General features: G+C 38.8%; 1 protein-coding gene across 1 annotated transcript in view; it reads left to right on the plus strand.

The window, feature by feature from the left end:
- The window catches only part of CCHR5.PART0HXorf58 (chromosome chr5.part0 CXorf58 homolog), a 776,822-nt gene that overhangs the window by 672,856 nt on the left and 85,602 nt on the right, over positions 1–18,364 (plus strand). The window contains exon 9 of the mRNA XM_044072297.1: positions 15,025–15,169. Coding sequence (XP_043928232.1) covers positions 15,025–15,169 — 145 coding nt within the window. The remainder of the gene's footprint in view (positions 1–15,024; positions 15,170–18,364) is intronic.

Below are 18,364 nucleotides of genomic sequence, written 5' to 3' on the forward strand. Positions count from 1 at the left end.
GCGGCTACCACCCCACCCATAAAGTATAAGAAGGAATCAGTACTGAAAAACTAAACAAGGATATACATTTTGAGTTTCAAGAGCAGGGTCAGTCCACCCAGGCATTCTACTTGTATGTTTTATGAGAGTGAAGCTATAGCATTAGCAGTATTTCTTAGTAGTTCTCAGCGTGCTAATAAAACTGACTGTTGTAGCCTTGTGCCCCCCCCCCCCCAGCTAGTGCAGAGATCTTGGTGCTTTCTGCCGTAGTTTGTATTACTTGAGGCCCACCTGTTTGTTTGCATCTCTATACATTCCCTTCATTGCTAATGTATGTTGCTACTCTAATCTGTGCACAAACTGGCTACTAATAAGCAAGTCAATGTGACGACACACTCCCAACCTTAATAAACTCTGCTGTCTCATCTCTCCTTCACTTTACAGGTAGAGTTTGAGTTATTACTTACCCCCTCTGAGGCCTTCACTGATTGTCTCTCTCTGGTTTTGCTGCATTCCACCTGGTTTACACCCCTTGTGCTGTCTCCCTCCCCCAATACTAAGTCTATATTAGAATTCTGCTTAGCATGGAGCCATCTTTAAATTACTAGTCTCCCACAAGAACACAAGTGGTCTTCAGCAATTGAATTCTGCTTGCTGGTAAGCAATTAGATCTCAGGAATTTGTGTAAAGTGTTCAGATTTGTAAAGTAACACTTTTTGCGGCTCTACCCCGCTCCGTTCACCCTTGCTAACGCTCGTCTCTCTCCGCTCCCCTGCCCCCAATTCCCTCCCACCCCTGCTACCTCTACATTTATAGTAATCCCAGCCACACCCACAGCTCAACCTTAGATCACCTCCAACAATCACAGCTCCTCAAGTCAGATCACATTACACCACACCAACTTGCTCCACCACAACATACTCCCAACCACTCTCATTCCCACTCGGCATGATTTACATCACCCCACACTACTTACCCATCCACATATAGTGCAACCCTATAATTCCTATCCAGACCTCCACCTAGAACCAACCTAAACTTTATAACCATGACAACTAAGTCTAGTCTGTCTTCTCATAATTCTTTATAACTCCACAAGTTATCACTCTAGCAATATTCCTAAACTTAGTAGCACGACACTGTATTATGCACTCTCATATACAGACACCGCACATTATAATATCTGCCCATAATTGTTCAAGAACTACATAACAGACCAATTCAGAACTAAACAAATATGCTCTCATTCCTACTCCAAAATAACTCAATACTTTCTCACACTCCTCACCAAAACTCCAACATCTGTATCACCATGTTAACACCAGGCTCACCATAAGTGGGGATATCCACCCCAACCCAGGTCCAAATCCATCCTGTCCAACACAAACTGCTGCAACACAAATGTCAGAACATAACACCCCCCTCTATCTTCATCCCTGGGCAAATCAACAGCAGCAGCAAAACCAACCATTTTTTAATGCTAAATGTTAATATTAGAAGTATCAAAAATAAAATACCTGAACTCCAGGCCACAATAGCACACTACCCCCCAGACATAGTCGCTTTAACAGAAACCTGGCTAAATAAAACCTTAGCTAACTCAAAAGTTCTCCCTACCAGCTACAATATCATTAGACAAGACAGACCACTTCGTAAAGGGGGTGGAACTACCTTACTGTACAAGTCGAACTGAACTGTACGTCAATTACCAAACTCCTATCCCTTCCCCAATAATTAGGATATACTTATCTCACAACTTCAACTTCACCCTAAAAAAAGTCATCACCACAATTGTGATCTATATTCCACCTGGTAATACACCTGCTAGCCTTGAAGACTTCTTATCCTGGTGTTCTTCCACATACTCACAAGAAACTCTTATTCTGGGGGATTTCAACCTAGATTGGTTCACCTGTATATCAGAACCACCAAGTAATCTAATAAATCTCCATGGTTACCAGCAGCTAGTCCAAATTCCAACTAAATGTGATAAAATCTAAAAGGGAATCCATCCGTAACTGGGTCCTAACTAACAACCCCATGTTGTACCCCCACACAGGCAGTCTCCCAGACACCTTAAGTGACCATAACATAATATACCTTATATGTAGTAGAACAAGCATATGCAAAACCACTAACTATAAATCCACTAGAAACACAAAAAAATTCTCTCCTGAGGTCCTCAATACTGTACTCTGCAACTGTGACTGGAACCCCCTAAAAAACATCCCACTTGACCAGGCTGTAACATATTTCAATTAAACATTTTTACATCACCTAGACACTGTCACTCCATTGCGCAAAATCAAGGTTAGAACCTCTACAAACCCCTGGCTCAGTAAAGAAACCAAACAAATCCTCAAGTCCAGAGATATTGCCTGGCTTTACTATCAAAAAAAACAAAGAACCACAAAGCCTAACTAAGTACCAAGAACTGCACAACCGTGAAAAAAAAAGCATTAGGCTGGACAAAAAAATCCTACTACACGACATTACAAACTAAATACTAACACAACCCCCAAACATTTTTGGAAAAATGTAAACCAGCTACTAAAACCCACCCAAAAGGCTACCCCCCCCAAACCAGCCACCCCTGACATTAAAGTTCCCATTGAAACACAATTCAGCTCCCACTTTGTGAACTTAATTCTACCCTTAGTATCACAGGACAGTTCCTACCTCACTATAACCCCCAACACAAATAACACTAATACAAGCTTTACCCTCAAAACAGTTTCCACCACTTCAATCAAAAGCTTGCTCTCCAGACTAAAAACCTCATCAACAGCAGCCAACCTACTCCCCAGCTATTTCTTGAAACTCACAGCAGATGCTATTGCTGTCCCAATCTCCACTCTCATAAACAGATCAGTTGTTGAAAACTATGTGCCCAAACTCTGGAAAATATCCTATGTTACACCCAAACACAAAGGCAGGACCTCCACTGAACTTAACAACTACAGACCCATTGCTTTACTCTCCCCCTAGCCAAAATCCTAGAAAAATGCATCCATACCGAAGGTGCTAAAATGCCTCCTAGACAGCAACATCCTGTCACCTACTCAACATGGTTTCAGACCTGCCCATAGTACCACTACAGCCCTCCTCTGCTTCACAGACACAGTAAACCGTCTCAGAAACGAAGGCCTGCAGGTGTCAACTCTTTTTTTTGGATATGTCCAAAGCATTTGACACAGTCTTGCACCAAATCCTGCTAAACAAACTAAACCAATATCCGCTATCAAATTCCACTCTTACTTGGTTCCAAAGCTACTTAACTGACAGAGATACCAAGCTGTGAAATGGGAAAATTCTCTTTCCTCAGTTGCCCATAACTATAAGACTCCCACAGGGTTCTGTCTTAGGACCACTACTATTCACAATCTTCACAAATGACCTTCATACCTCCACACAGCATGCATCTATCATTCAGTATGTAGATGATACTACCTTAATCTGTGCTGCACAAAACATTCCCATCCTCCTGCAAACAGCTCAACTAGCATTCTCTGACGTTGAAAACTACCTTACCAAAGCCCAACTTATCCTCAATCCAAAGAAAACTCAGCTTATGATTATAACCAGTTCTAACAAAAACACTGATAACAGTCAATTCACTATCTACTCCACAAATGCTACTCCAATCACTCCAGTGGCACAGGCTAAGCTATTGGGAATAACCATAGACTCCCACCTAAAATTTGATAGTCATCTCAGCTTAACTATTAAAAAAGTACATGCCAACCTGGGATCACTCTACCGTATCAAACCATTTCTTACCAACAACACAAGATCAGCCATTGCTCACTCCCAACTTCTATCCACCCTACTCTATGCATCTCCTATTCTGACTAATATCAACAAAACTGAACTAAGCAAAATGGAGCCTGCTATAACAGAATTGCCCGCTTTGCTGCAAATTGCTCATATAGAACTCATCACTGTACTGCTTTGAGATAGCTCCACTGGCTTGAACTGCCCAACCTCCTAACCTACAATCAGCTCTGCCTCTGTCAGTCTATTACCTCCCCAATAAGTGTCCTGCCTTCAAAAACCTAGTACAACATCACTCAGCCAAAAGGCCTCTTAGATCAAGCAAACTACTACCAGAAGTCACCAAACAGCTACAACAGCTTTGGAGACACACTATATAGTAGTTCAGTGGCTAAAAAATGGACCTCTCTCCCCACTAGCATACAAAACACATCGTCCAAAGCCTCCTTTAAAAACCTCATTAGGCAACATCTCAAGCAAAGTTGGCAGTGCCATGATTGCTCCCCAGGCTATTGAAAGCGGATAAGATACGCATACTAAACCTAGAGTACTTGATAATAGTTTTCACTCTTACTCACAAACACTAGCTAATGTACAATGTATGTACTGTACCTGTGTACTTTGTATGTATTCTACCTATGTTCCAAATTTCACCTGTACACCACAAATCTATTAATTACCTTTATTTTTAAATTGATTTTCTTGTTTGTTCTCTCCAGTGTAACTGTTGATGTGATGCATACCACTGTAAAAACATGTCTATTGTAATTTGTGTGTATACTAATCATGTCTAAATATCTAAATGTATCTGTAATTTTTCTATGTGGAGCTTTTCTCCCCGGGCATCTGCTGAAAAAGGGCCTTTTTGGCTCAGACACCCCCAGTTAACAAATGTAAAATAATAATAATAATGTGCAGACTAGACTTGTTAGCATGCACGATAGTTGCACTACACACTCTGAGTTACTAGGTACAGTTTTATAGGGAAAATTTGCTTTCTAAATGTTTGCATCTGTACAGGGCACTGCTAACTACTGTGTGATGAACGTCTCTGCAAAAATGTGCCAAATATGTACAGGCACTGAAAATACAGTAAACTGACTAGTGAGCCCTCTGGTCAATAAAACGACTAGACTCTGAGCCCTTATATGTGTTTCCCAAATTATATAGACCAGGAAGTCACCTACTGCCACTAATGATATCATGTCTTCCTGAAATAAAAACACACAAAAATATTGCTTTAAGTGTAATAGTACCACAAATAAACATAAAAAATAGCTGGGCAGCACTCTATAAGGCAATTTTAAGGCAAAGAAACCAACAGAAAGAGCAGTGAGAGGAAATGTGCTTTTCAATGGCATAGCCACACCAGAAACAATATTTTCTTTACGTTTCATGTGGTGTTCTGAGTTGTGATTTTTTTTGTGCTTGTGATACTGAGGGTGTTTAGGCATTTTATTTTCATTAATTTGAGTCTCAACAAAACAAGATTTAATCCATCATTATGAATCCATGAGTAAAAAGGTCACACAGAAAAACCAATCAGTTAAAAAACAAAAGGAAAAAGTTAGCAAGGCTAGACTTTCCACTGTGTGATTCCTTAAACCTCTTGTATTAGAGGTGACATGGGATATATGCAAATGACCCTTTAAGGACATCCGGTGTTTCAGCTAAATGGCATCATCAGCACAGGCATTCAGAGTTGCCATTTAGCTGAAACATCTGATGTCCTTAAAGGGTCATTTGCATATATCTTATATCACTTCTAATACAAGAGGTTAAAAAATCACACAGTGGAAAGTGCAGCCTTGCTAAATTTTTCTTTCTGTTTTTTAACTGATTGTTTTTTTTTGTGTGACCTATTTACTCATTGTTTCAGTTTGTTAGTTGTGATATTTTGCACACACCCTAATGTTTATGGATATCAGCTGGGTAAGACAACCCTGTGTTTCCAAATGTTCGCCACACATTTCTCTTATGCTGTGCTGATGATGCCATAAGAAGGCTGAAACATGCATGTCCACATCTAGTGGGGGTTTGGCTTTATTGGCCTGAATTTGTCCTTAAATAGACTTAAAAGAAAAATAGTCACGGGCATTCAGAATTGCCATTTAGTTGAAACACCTGATGTCCTAAAGGGTCATTTGCATATATCCTATGTCACCTCTAATACAAGAGGTTTAAGGAATCATACAGTGGAATGTCTACCCTTGCTAGATGGAAAAGCACGGATAACTCATATGTTGCCTACATTGGGAGATGATTATTTTTTGGTCAGGAGGTTACAGCCAGATGGATCAGACTAGACCCCCCCACACACACACACGCAATGGATAAAATATGAAATACCCACACCCTGCCATGGTTGTAAGAATTGAGAAGACTGTACTGCACTGGAATTAACTGAAAACAACTGAAATGAGACTGAAACAAGTCTTTATCTGTTAATTACCCAACCTCGTGCTGAACAGATGCCAGTCTCTCCTTTATGGGCCAAGTATTGTGTACTTTTCAGAATGAATTCTCCAAATACTGTAGTTCATTTAATAAGGCTTTATTACATGTTCACAATATACGAAAACTGTTTTCATTAACAGTGCTGATAAACAATAGAAATCCTGGGAAGCTGATTAGTATCCAAAGTTACTGCACATCATATTCTGATTGTCCTAAACACCATAAACTAAAAGTCTTTATTTGACCTGTCTTCTGTACTCAAGTTTTTGAGTGCCTGTATTATAGTTTAATCTTCTCTGCAATGACAGGTCGACCGAATTAACTAACCTTAACTGAACTGCTATCCTGAACACAATATATTATATTGCTTCAGTCCAGTGATTTTCCTTTGTAAACTACATTCACTCCCCCTATCCTTGGTCTCAGGCCTTGTCTCATATGTGCTTTATTTAACATTCCATTAAGGAACATTCATAAGCTGGCAAGACTGTATCTTTCTCTTGAGAAAAGAACATTTCTGTATTCTGTATTTTCTGCACATTTCATGCTTATCTTTCCTTTCAAATAAACTCTTTCTCTGAAACTGAATGCATACATATCTGACACTACATATTTTACTTTTTAGTCTGCATAATGCCTAATAACTACTTTAAAATGGAGGCCCCCTAATCCAGGGGTGCCTCATGCCACCGGACTGCAGCCCCCCCCCCCAGCTGTGAAAAGAAAGAAGAAAAAAGATCAACATTTAAAAAAATAAAATATTTTGCAATACTGCTTAGCTACGAGTCTGACTGACTCGCTGTTAAAGTCCTGGAACTCGAACTGTACGCGCATGCATGCTCGGCAAGTTCAGGGTTTAAAAAAATAGTTTCTGTAAATCTGGACTGCTATAAAACCAGTCCAGATTAAGAAGAGAAGGCATCAGTGTACACATGCCCAGAAGTCTATGCAGTTTATAACGGCGGTAAAGTGGAAGGGGATTGGACTGCCATGTCCACAGTCACGTACGTGACGTAGATGGCTACTGATTGGTTCTCGCTGTCTTCCCGCACTTTGCGTGCTGGGAAAAAGAACGCGATTAACAGTCAGCAGCAATACTTGTCTTTGGAGTTCGTAATCAGTACAAGGAAAGGTAAAGGCAAGACATTATATTTTTTATTTATTTTATATAGACTCTTAAGAGCGCTCAGCACCTCAACAGAATTTAATATTCACAAAAATGAATTCATAAAACATATTCAGCAAAATATTGTGCAATGAACCTAAATTCACCCAGACAAATAAGTACAGAAGAATATTGGCTAAACAACAGTATGAAAGTCTAAAATAATAGCAGTAGTGTCAGTGGCAGCTGGTGACTTCAAATCAAAGGGGGAATACAGGAGACAGCTGAATGGGTGGGGCCAATGGGAAGGGGTGTGTCCAACTAAAAGGGGCAGACCTATGCTCAAAACCACAAAAACTGAGACTTTAATTAAATACGCTGACCTGGGTGCCAAACCATCATAATGAGAGTCCAATCAAGGCAAAATGAAGTGGAGAAGAAAAAAATATTTCAATGCATTGGCTACATGGATACAAAAAGGTTGTGAGACATGAAAAAATAAATTACTTTTTAAATACATTACTGGAATGCCAGTCAAAATAAAGTATAAAAAAACAAGCAGCAGTCAACTCAAACCACTTCTCCTTGCACTGCAGTTCTAATTATAATTTATATTCAGCTTTGTAAAAGTACCAAGTAACATACTGAAAGTAGCAATCTCTGTGATGCCCCCAATGTTTCTTATCCAAAAAAGACCTGCTGCCTGATGACTATCTACTTGTTTCATGGGGAAAACATGATCAAAGTAAAAAAATGAACAGCAAACAAAAAACAAGCTCAAGATAAATTGCTTAAAGGAATACTGCACAGGTCATGGACCACACATGATAGATTGGCATTCTGTTTAGTTTACGGGTAAAGTCTGCAAAGATGACTGCAAGTCTCGAACAAATGTAATGAGCTTCTGAAAATACTGTAATCCTGTTCTTTATTACAAATACTGGCTTATGCATTTCAATACCTAAGGTTTATATGTTACCTAGTTATGTAAATATCCTCTGCATGGCAACAACAAAAAAGGCTTTCAGTGTTGATAATTCTTTAACAGTATGCTTATTAAATCTTACTTGCACATTACAATCTCAGACAAGCTTACCTGATGGTCATTAAAGTATTGCTACTTAAAAACAGAGAAGCAGGCATTCAGCAACATGCATTTTTTGAATAATACGCATAAATCAACAGTATAAAAATATGACAGAAAACTAGAATATTCTGCAAAATCAAGGACAGATGAAAAGCCACAACTCTACTTGTGTCTACCTTGGATGGGGGGATACTCTGTCTGCACACTTACACTGCATAACTGCTCCTTGCCTTGCTTGGACACATCCAAAGTCACTACATGGGGGAATGGGGTACAAGTATGTCACAATTTGAAATGTCTCTGGCTGACGGTGATGGCTCTGACACATTTGTCATACTCTCAACCTCAGAGCAGGAAATCTGAAAAAACCATAAATAAAATTGGGTCAAAGGCCCAAAAATACTTAGGAAGTTAATAACAGTAGGTCTTGCATTAGTATGAATTTTCTGAAGGGTATGAAATCTGAAACTCAAATGTCTGTCATTATTTTCTAACTTCAATCTTTAATGATTTGCCACTAATTTGTCAGAAAAACACAATTTTATGAAAAACAGACCAAAAATTTGATGTGAAAATCTGTACCTAAAATATATTCCAGGAATAGATAGAAAATAGCATGGTACAAAGAAATAGATACTGTACATTAGTCCCAAACAATACAGTACACTTGAAAAATGGCTGCTGATACTTGAAAAGTTAGAATTATGCTGGGTTAATAACCTACCATAATAATTTGCATGCTGGTCTGCCTGCTTATTAATGTGCAGTCTAGGAAGTGAAAGAATCCTCACTTCCAGTGTCCTCCCTGCCAACTTTCAGAACAAAAACATACTGAATAAAAAAGAACATACTGAATAGTCATAGCTGTAAAGGGGAGTGTAATCCCAAATGCCAGCACTTTTTTTTTTTTTTTACAAGAAACATCGATATGTATATAATATGTATTGTGGCTGTACCCAAGTATATTTCATCTATACCATGTTACAGAAATTAATCTTTGACTCATTTACAATTACCATTAAGATTCCTCCCTAGAGGAAACCCTTCAAAAACAGGCACGCCCCCATTTCAAAAAATAGAAGCAAACAATTTCTTGTCCCCAATATGTAAGTATGAGAGATTAAACACAGATTCATCAAGTCAGTCATTTGAATGCACAAACTATCAAGTCTTCATACTGTACTGCAGAATGCATTTCATATTAGCAGACTAACCCTAGTAGAATATACACATGCAGGTGTGTAGTGTAGTGTACTTTTAATCTTAAATCCTTGTCATAAGCCGGTCTAGCTTTCATAGTAAACCTGATGAACTGTGTGTGTGCAAGTACACAAGGAAACGTTTTCACAGTCACCCATAAATGCATTGTAGCAAAAGAGAAAATGTTTTTCCAAAACTAGCAGGAAATTAGAAATGGTCCAGCTACATCACTTAGCGACTTACCGTTAGTTGTAAGAATGTGAACACCGGCAATAACCAACAAGGTAAGGAGTGCCTGACTAATTAAAAGTCTTACGCTACCTTTTAATCTGCAGTTGTGTTTCTGCCCATTTCACAGTACGAACTGACAAATCCACAGAAAAGAGGAGTTTCTTTAAATGTAACTTTCCAAAACAGATCTGGATGTCCAAGTCTTGGCAAAAAATGTAACAGCTATGAACCCTTTCTTTGAAGAACCTGTCCCCAGAGGCTGAGATGATTCTGCCACATGTCCCACCATTCACACGCACCCTAATTTATTAATACCTAACAGCAGGCCAGGTTGCATATTATTTTTAAAGGGAACACGATGTTGGTCAGCATGTCACGGGTGCACGCTACTGTAGATATAATTTGGCGATGCTGCTTCTCCATGCAAGGCTTTGACAATTGGGTGTGTCACTGGCTGTGGAATTTTGATTACCACAGTCTAAAGCTTTAAGGAGACATGTTATGGACCTGGTACAACTTGTACAATTGTGACCAGATGAATGGGCCTTGTTTCCGAGATGATGCAGTCCTGAGTCACCACTGGTAGTGGTACGTCAATGAGTGAGAGGTGTACTGCTGATAGAGAGTCTGGGGGCTTTGAGTAGGCAAGGCTGGCAAACCACTTTACATGATCAGCTGCTGCTTTGTGCCTTTATCAGCTCCAGTCTCAGGACTCATACTTCCCAACCTCTTACAACAAGAAATCTGGACATACAAACTTGTACACATCTGTTTCCATTACATGGTGCAACCATGCAGGTGATGTGCAAATTCAGCCTGATGCTAATTATTATTTGCTAGTTTTGCTGTTTGTTTATTTCAACCCATGGAATGAGTATCAATTGCTGCAGCAGTTTTCAAAGTAGTAGTGTGGCTAGCAAGACCGAGCTTCGTAACTCTAATCACTTTTGCACAGGAATCAGACAAAAATAAAGGGGACAAAAAAGACCATACAGCAGATAGAATTCTTACTCTAACTCACTTAATAGTGTCAAAATCACATTAGAGAGACCCGTGGTTCACGGCAAAGGCTCAAAATATTTAGGTAAAGGAAATGTCATTAACAGATCAATCAGCCATAAATGTAGCAATCTCTTCACCATTTTTAAATACAATATGGGCCCAAAAGAGAGAGGGAAAGTGTGATAAGTTTGCATCAGCCAAGGTAAACTGTTGGGCTACAAACCAGAAGGACAGAGTACTGACTGAGAATTGCAAATAGTCTGAACTCACAAGATGCTCAGCTAAAACAGAATTCTTGCTGAATGGGTAAAGAAATCTAATCTAGCAAATTGTAGAGGGGCAGCCCCAACTTGTGAAATACCTTTTCTCTGTCAAGGAAATATATTGTAGAGCATTATATATCTGTTGGACACCTACCTCTGTAAATTTTAAGTTAAATGAGTGACTGTCGTCTCCATCTGTCTGACAATCACGAAGTTAGGATTAGAATGGGAATCAATCAAGTTCAACTCTGTCAGCAAAAACCAGAAACAATTTGTTTGTTTCAGCAATGGTACGGTAGCAAAAGTACTGTGCTACTACTGATGGATTCTCGCTCTTTTTCAGGAAGAGAGTGAGAACCCAATATAGTAGCCATCCAGCCGTCCTCGTCAAGTACGAGATTGCAGACGTGGCAGTCCAATCCCCTTCCACTTTACCATGCGGTTAAACCGCATAGACTTCTGGGCATCACATTGATGCCTTCTCTCCTTAATCTGGACTACTTTTACAGCAGTCAAGATTTACAATCTAATTTAAAAAAAAAAAAAAAAAAAACTCGAAACTCACCGAGCATGCACAATTGCACAGTTCAAGTTCCGGGACTTTGCGAGTCAGACTCACAGCTACTCAAAGCGCTGCAGCCAGATAATTAATTTATAAATATTTTCTTTTTTAAACTTTCTTTTCTTCACGGCTGGGGGGGGGGGGGGGGCTGCAGTCCAATAGCATGAGCTGCCACTGAGAAGTGTGTGCATTCTGAATTTAGATTATAAAAAAATAATTCAGGAGTAATGCAGTCTGACAAGGCAAAATATATATTTTTTAAAAAGGTAAAGCAACCAGTATGGCTCAAATGCTACACCCAAGCTTATTTGTAATGGTAGTTTATATATTTATATATGGCATTAGTAAGTTGGGGGGAGGGATTGTGTTTCACTTATGCTACTGCTGTGTGTTCCACCTGCTGGGGGGATTGTGTTTCACTTATGCTACTGCTGTGTGTTTCGCCTGCTGGGGGAATTGTGTTTCACGTATACTGCTGTGTGTTTCACCTGCTGGGGGGGACTGTGTTTCCAATATGCTGGCCTGAGGATTGTTTGTGTGTGTGTGTGTGTGTGTGTGTGTGTGTGTGTGTGTGTGTGTGTGTGTGTGTGTGTGTGTGTGTGTGTGTGTGTGTGTGTGTGTGTACTGCTGTCCTGTGAATGTCCTCCTCTGGAGGAGTTACCTAGTAGCAATTAATTCCTCAAGGGCAACAGGTACTTTATTTGTAGATGAAACAATGAAATATAAAGTTGTTTGCTGTTAGCAACCTCTTCATTAGTTACAGATCCCTTTAATGTGGAATTATTTAGATGACTTTACTCAGAGATTTTGCATATTTGCTGATATTGGTGGATTGTAATGACAGAAGTTTGAGTGGCCTTTAAATAATTAAGTTCTTAGTTTTTTTTTTTTTTTGGCAGACCCAACCAGATACTACTGGTCTGTGTGCTTTGGGGGCTGCTGTTGACCTTTTAATAAAATATCCTGGTAATGTGTCTTGTGGACTGTTGATGATTTTCTTGTTTTAATATAATACACTGGCAGGGTCCAAGAGATATTAGTGGTCTGTGCTTTCGGGGGTGTTGAATATATTTTTTTAATGTAATATCCTGGCAGTGTGTGTTGTGGGCTGTTGATATTTTTAATATAATATCCTGTCAGGGTCAACCAGATAATAAGGAGGCAATGTGTTTTGGATGCTGCTTGACTGTGGATGTCTTTTTTTTCTAATAAAATATCCTGGCAGAGGTTAGACAGATACTAGGTACGCAGTGTGTTTTGGGGACTGCTGGTGGATGATTTTTTTTTTAGCTTAATATCTTATAACTTTTTAACTTAATATCTTTTTTCAAGGTCAGTCAAGATAGATTAGGATGGTGTGTGGATGTTTTGTTGTTGAAACTCTGGCCTTACATGACAAAAGTGTGTATGGGTGAAGTAAGATCATCTGAAAGCTCTTAGCTATGTGATGCAAAAGAAGTATAGTAATCTAGCCATTGCCATATCTCTCCATTATTTTAAACCTTGTAGGCTGAAGCAGATACTGTGGGTATGCAATCAGGCTGGGGGGGCTATGCCTAGTACGTGTGAATGAAATAAAATGGTAAGCATGATCAAAGTTGTTCCCATTGTAACATAGCTCTGCCTCGTGAGGACTTCTGCAGCCCCCCCTTTGATTTGAAGTCACCAGTCGCCACTGCCCTAGTCTAACAATGGTATAACTTTTTTCTGTTTTTCAGTTGTGTTTTCATACACTTCTGTAGTTTAACTGTTACATAAAAAACAGTCCTTGTTAACTTGGCTGAGTGGCACAGCAAGATGGAGCCTTGACTGCAACCCATTTCACCGGGTTTAGATTACTGAATCCCAAACACAGAGGGGGAAGAGTGAAGGGTGTGGCCCACTCACATCTCCTATGGGTAGGGCAGTAATTTATAGACACTTAATAGATGGTTCCATCTTCCTGAAGAAGACCAGGAGAGACCATTACTCATGCCACACTGTGAGGGGCAGAGCTGCTTGGTGGAAATGCCCATTGCGGAATTAGGGGACTCGCTCTGTGGACGGTCCATTGTGCTCCATTCCCCAGTACTTTGCTCTGTGCACATAGTTAGGGTCAGGAAGAAAAACAGAAAAACCTCAACCCACTTCTAATGGTTTCCTTAACAAGAAACTCTTTCAGTCAGCTCTCACCTATTGAGGAGAAGTAATAGATAGAACTAGAAAGGGTCCAATGATCGACAGTTAACAGTTGAGGCAAAAAATTGCAAAGAAAAAAGTAGCCCATTTTATAGATAGCTGGTGTTCAGCAAATGTGGCTGTTTTAATTTGACATTGGTGGTGTTGGTAGATTCTTACTGTGGGGGAACCTCATGAGATGCATGCATCTCATGGTGTCTTTACACACTAATTTGCTTCTAGTATGCATGTATTCACAGGTAGTTATTAGGCATGCAGTACAGCAGACTATTAATGGCCTAGTTCAAATTCCCATTTGCAGCAAAGCACTGCCTGGTCAAGTACTATGCCCAAGGTTGCACAGTAGGCACAAAGGAAGGCTAAGGGAAATAAGCCCTGTAACACAAGACATAGTTCATTAACAGCTCATAGCCTTAATCTTCTGCATGAACTGCCATAGTAAAAGTTATCTCTTTTTTTATGGTGTTTACCCTCCTAGGTTTATTTATTTGCAGAGTACATGTGCACCTACAACTGGCTGTATGTGAGTTTTGATTGTTTTGTGCAACTGAAGGCTGCATTTTTATTTATTTTATTTTTATTTCTTTGCATTATTTCCCCTTATATGTATTTCTTTTGCATTTGTGATTACAGATTTAGTCTCCATTGTGTTCTTTTGTAAATTGACAGATGTGTGTGTGTATGTGTGGCTATACATACACACACACACACACACACACACACACACACACACACACACACACACACACACACACACACACACACACTTACTTGCATATGTGTTTGTGGAAAATTCCCATTTCAATATTGTTTGTGTTATGGCGTTATTTACTGTTGGTGTGGTGCACTTGTATAATTAAAGGTGGGCATGGTGACAAACCTCTGAATCTTCAGTCCTGAGGTTCTATTACCACATACATCTCTTAAGGAATAATTGCCTAGTAAACCATAGAGGTGGATATATTTTCTTGTTTTTATACATACTTTTGATATTGATAAATATAATACATTTATATCTCTGGTGTGAAAAAAGGATATTTTAATGTGTTTGGTGTGATAAATTATCCTACTTAGTCAACCAGTAAATGTAGTAGATGGGTGTAAGACTGTCTACAGAGAATTTTTGGAATGTCTTTGTAATATTTCAACCTTACTGGCATTTCATACAGTATTTTTTCCCACTTAGAATCACACTGCCACCTTCCCCATCTACCACTGCTTTAGCCAGATTATCTCACAGATCAGCTACATCAGGGAAATCAGCACGACGCTCTCAGCAGGCTCTGCAGAAGGTGGCCAAAATGAGAAGAATATTTGGCTTACAAAAAGAGGTAAATAATGAATGCATATGAAGGTAGTAATAGTAACAGTGGTAATAATGTACATGTTCGTTAATGATTGCCCCTATGAAGAATGTTTTTTCTGAAGTACCACACTTAACCATTAGTAGTTCATATAGGAATAAGCAGTATGCACAGATGTGTAACTGTACTATCATATTTTAGTTGTTAAATATTTAGACCACCAGGAATCCAATCAAAATTCTATACATTGGTCAGTGAAATTAATGAGGTTAGGCAAAATTGACTATGTAGTTATTTAATATTGATCTGAAAATATTTTATCCAAAGGATTTTTAATGTAAAACTGTGTAATCTATTCCAAATGCTTAGTTCACCAAAGCACAAACAATCCGCTGTTCTGTACTATAAAGGGTTCTCCAACTGCAACAAATATTCCACCACCGGTAGTAAAAAAGGTAGTTTATTGTTAAAACAGCTCAAACCACAGCAACCAGCAGCAAACAACACCAAATAAAGGTCCTTATTAATATTCCAGATGGACCATTGTTAGATTAACAATGGTCCATCTGGAATATTAATAAGGACCTTTATTTGGTGTTGTTTGCTGCTGGTTGCTGTGGTTTGAGCTGTTTTAACAATAAACTACCTTTTTTACTACCGGTGGTGGAATATTTGTTGCAGTTGGAGGAGAACCCTTTATAGTACAGAACAGCGGATTGTTTGTGCTTTGGTGAACTTTGTGTTTGGAGGTGGTTTGGAGATTCTATTCCAAATGCTTAGCACTGCAGTTGTGATAAGGGCTGTAATCAAGATATTTGTAACTAGACAAATATTCAGACTGCTGCTACATGGCTCCCTAGCAGAGGAGTAGGTCCTGGCACTTTGAAAATAAATGTGTGATTGCAGCGCATAGGGATAAGAAGTTGACAGGGGTTGAGGTTGGTGCAGTATTCCTCCACAATATGAAAGGATGTAACTAACTTTGCTACTTACATATATCTGTCTATCGATCAATCTATATAGATAGATAAATAGATATATATCTACGAAAAAAACCTAGGCAAGCTAGAGTTTTCACTGTGTCATACCTTAAACCTCCTGTAATAGAGGCACATGGGATATATGCAAATGACCCCTTAAGGACATCACGTGTTTCATATATATGACTTCTGAATGTCCATAACATTTTCTTTTTAAGGCTTTATGGATACATTCATTCCAATAAAGGCAAACCACACTAGCTGTGAACATGCATGTTTTGGCCTTCTTATGACCTCATCAGCACAGCGTAAGTGGACTGTTGGGCTATACTTTAGAAACACGGGGTCTTTAAACCCAGCAGTTAAACCTTCTTTCTTCTACTACTTGAGGTCAGGATATTTGTTTTTTTTTTTAAATGTAACAGTTTTTATGGTTTATATATATTATAGGTATGTTAAGTGAGAGTTCAAGCACTTTAGTAAACCTGAACTTAGGTCTAAGATGCATTCCAATAAGGAAGATAAGATAAGGCTGAATGTCAAGTGCATAGTATGCATTAATCTCTTTTATTTTAAATGATTTCTTCCAGATGCAGCATGTAGACAATTAGTAACAAATGCCTCAGCATAATGCCATATGGGAACCCCTCATTACAGGAGAAGATTGAAAGATGTGTTAATTGCAAATTTTTCCTTCTATATATCTCCTGAAAGGTAGGAGGCAAATCAGTGTAGGACAGCATGGGAAAGGCCAAAGAAGAATTGCAGATGCTCCAAAAAAATACCTTGATCTGTCATGCAGATTGCCACAGAGAGAGGTCCAGAAGGACCAAAACAGATTAGAGACACTTATCTCACACAACTAAGAAATCATTAATGACCTTAACGTGGGCTGTTTTAGTATTATGTGTTATGGTGCATCATGAACCTAGAATATAAAGAGATCATAAAATAAAAAAACGAGCAGAATCACCATGGCTAAAGAAAAAAACTTTAATATAAGAACAGAGTAAGTGCTTTTGCAGCTTCAGACTCAAGTAACAACACCATTCTTCTCCCTATTTAAAAGCAATTACTCAAATTAATTAAGAACTCCATCCTCTTAAAGACACACAAACCAATACAATGCTAACACACTATCAGCACTTTGTAAAAATTTTACAAAAGGAAACACAGCAGCTTAAAACCACACATCTCAAAAGGTTTTCATACATAAAAAAAAAAATATATATATATATATACATTATATAAAAAAAACATCAATGAGGAAGTGCCCGTACACGCAACAGTGGTTTAATAGATACCATGTCATTTATTCCTGGTGTCTTTACTGCATTAAAAAACGTAATCCAACGTAATTCAGCCAGCTCAGTCTTATTCCTAATATCACCCCCTCTAATGTTATGATAATTTCCAACACAAAAATCTTAAAACGGTGCTGGGGCCCACTAACTGTGACATGATGCGCTAAACACTGCTCTCTTTAATGTTCCTGATGTCTCCAACATGTTCATGGATATGTTCTCTCAAAGATTGATTAGTCTTACCTATGTAAAAAAACTAAAATAAATCACATTCCTAGTTTTGCAGTCTGCATAAAACTTACAATCAACTATTATTCCCGTCTGTGGATGAGTAAAAATCGTACCTGTATAAATATATCCACAGGCAGTGCAATTTCTGCAGGGGTATATACCATGTCTTTGTGAGACAGGGAATGTCCTAGTCAGTCCTGACCTATAACATAACTGTCTTTTCAGTGAAAGATTGTTCCTAAACGAAAATCTAGGCCTCTCCCTAACCACCTCTTTAACCTCCTCACACACTTCCAATATAACCCAGTTCTTTTTAATGATGTCACAAAAAGCATTGACATCACTTGAGAAGGTCATAGGAACCCTCACCGTTCCTGCACTAGCACGCCTATGTTCAAACACTTGTCTGGGAGGTTGCTCAGAGAAATACGGTCGACCCTTAGTATCTCTCTCCTTCAGTAGTTGGGTAATACTACTATCAATCTTTCTCTGTATATCTTCTACTCAGGAAATCACTCTTAAGCTCCATTAAACTACCCCAAGTTGTGTGTCATTATTGTGCAACCACATCATTCTCAAAACCTGACCTCTGAGTACATTCTTGGCAATGTGCCGAGGATGCATGCTACTCTTGTGTAAGGGCATTCTTCCTACTCCTTTTCCTAAATAAGCTAGTATGCACAATCCCCTACATAAATCAGACTTTC

This window comes from Protopterus annectens, chromosome 5.part0, assembly GCF_019279795.1.
Source record: "Protopterus annectens isolate FY-2018-M chromosome 5.part0, PAN1.0, whole genome shotgun sequence".
In the NCBI taxonomy this organism is placed as follows: Eukaryota; Metazoa; Chordata; order Ceratodontiformes; family Protopteridae; genus Protopterus; species Protopterus annectens.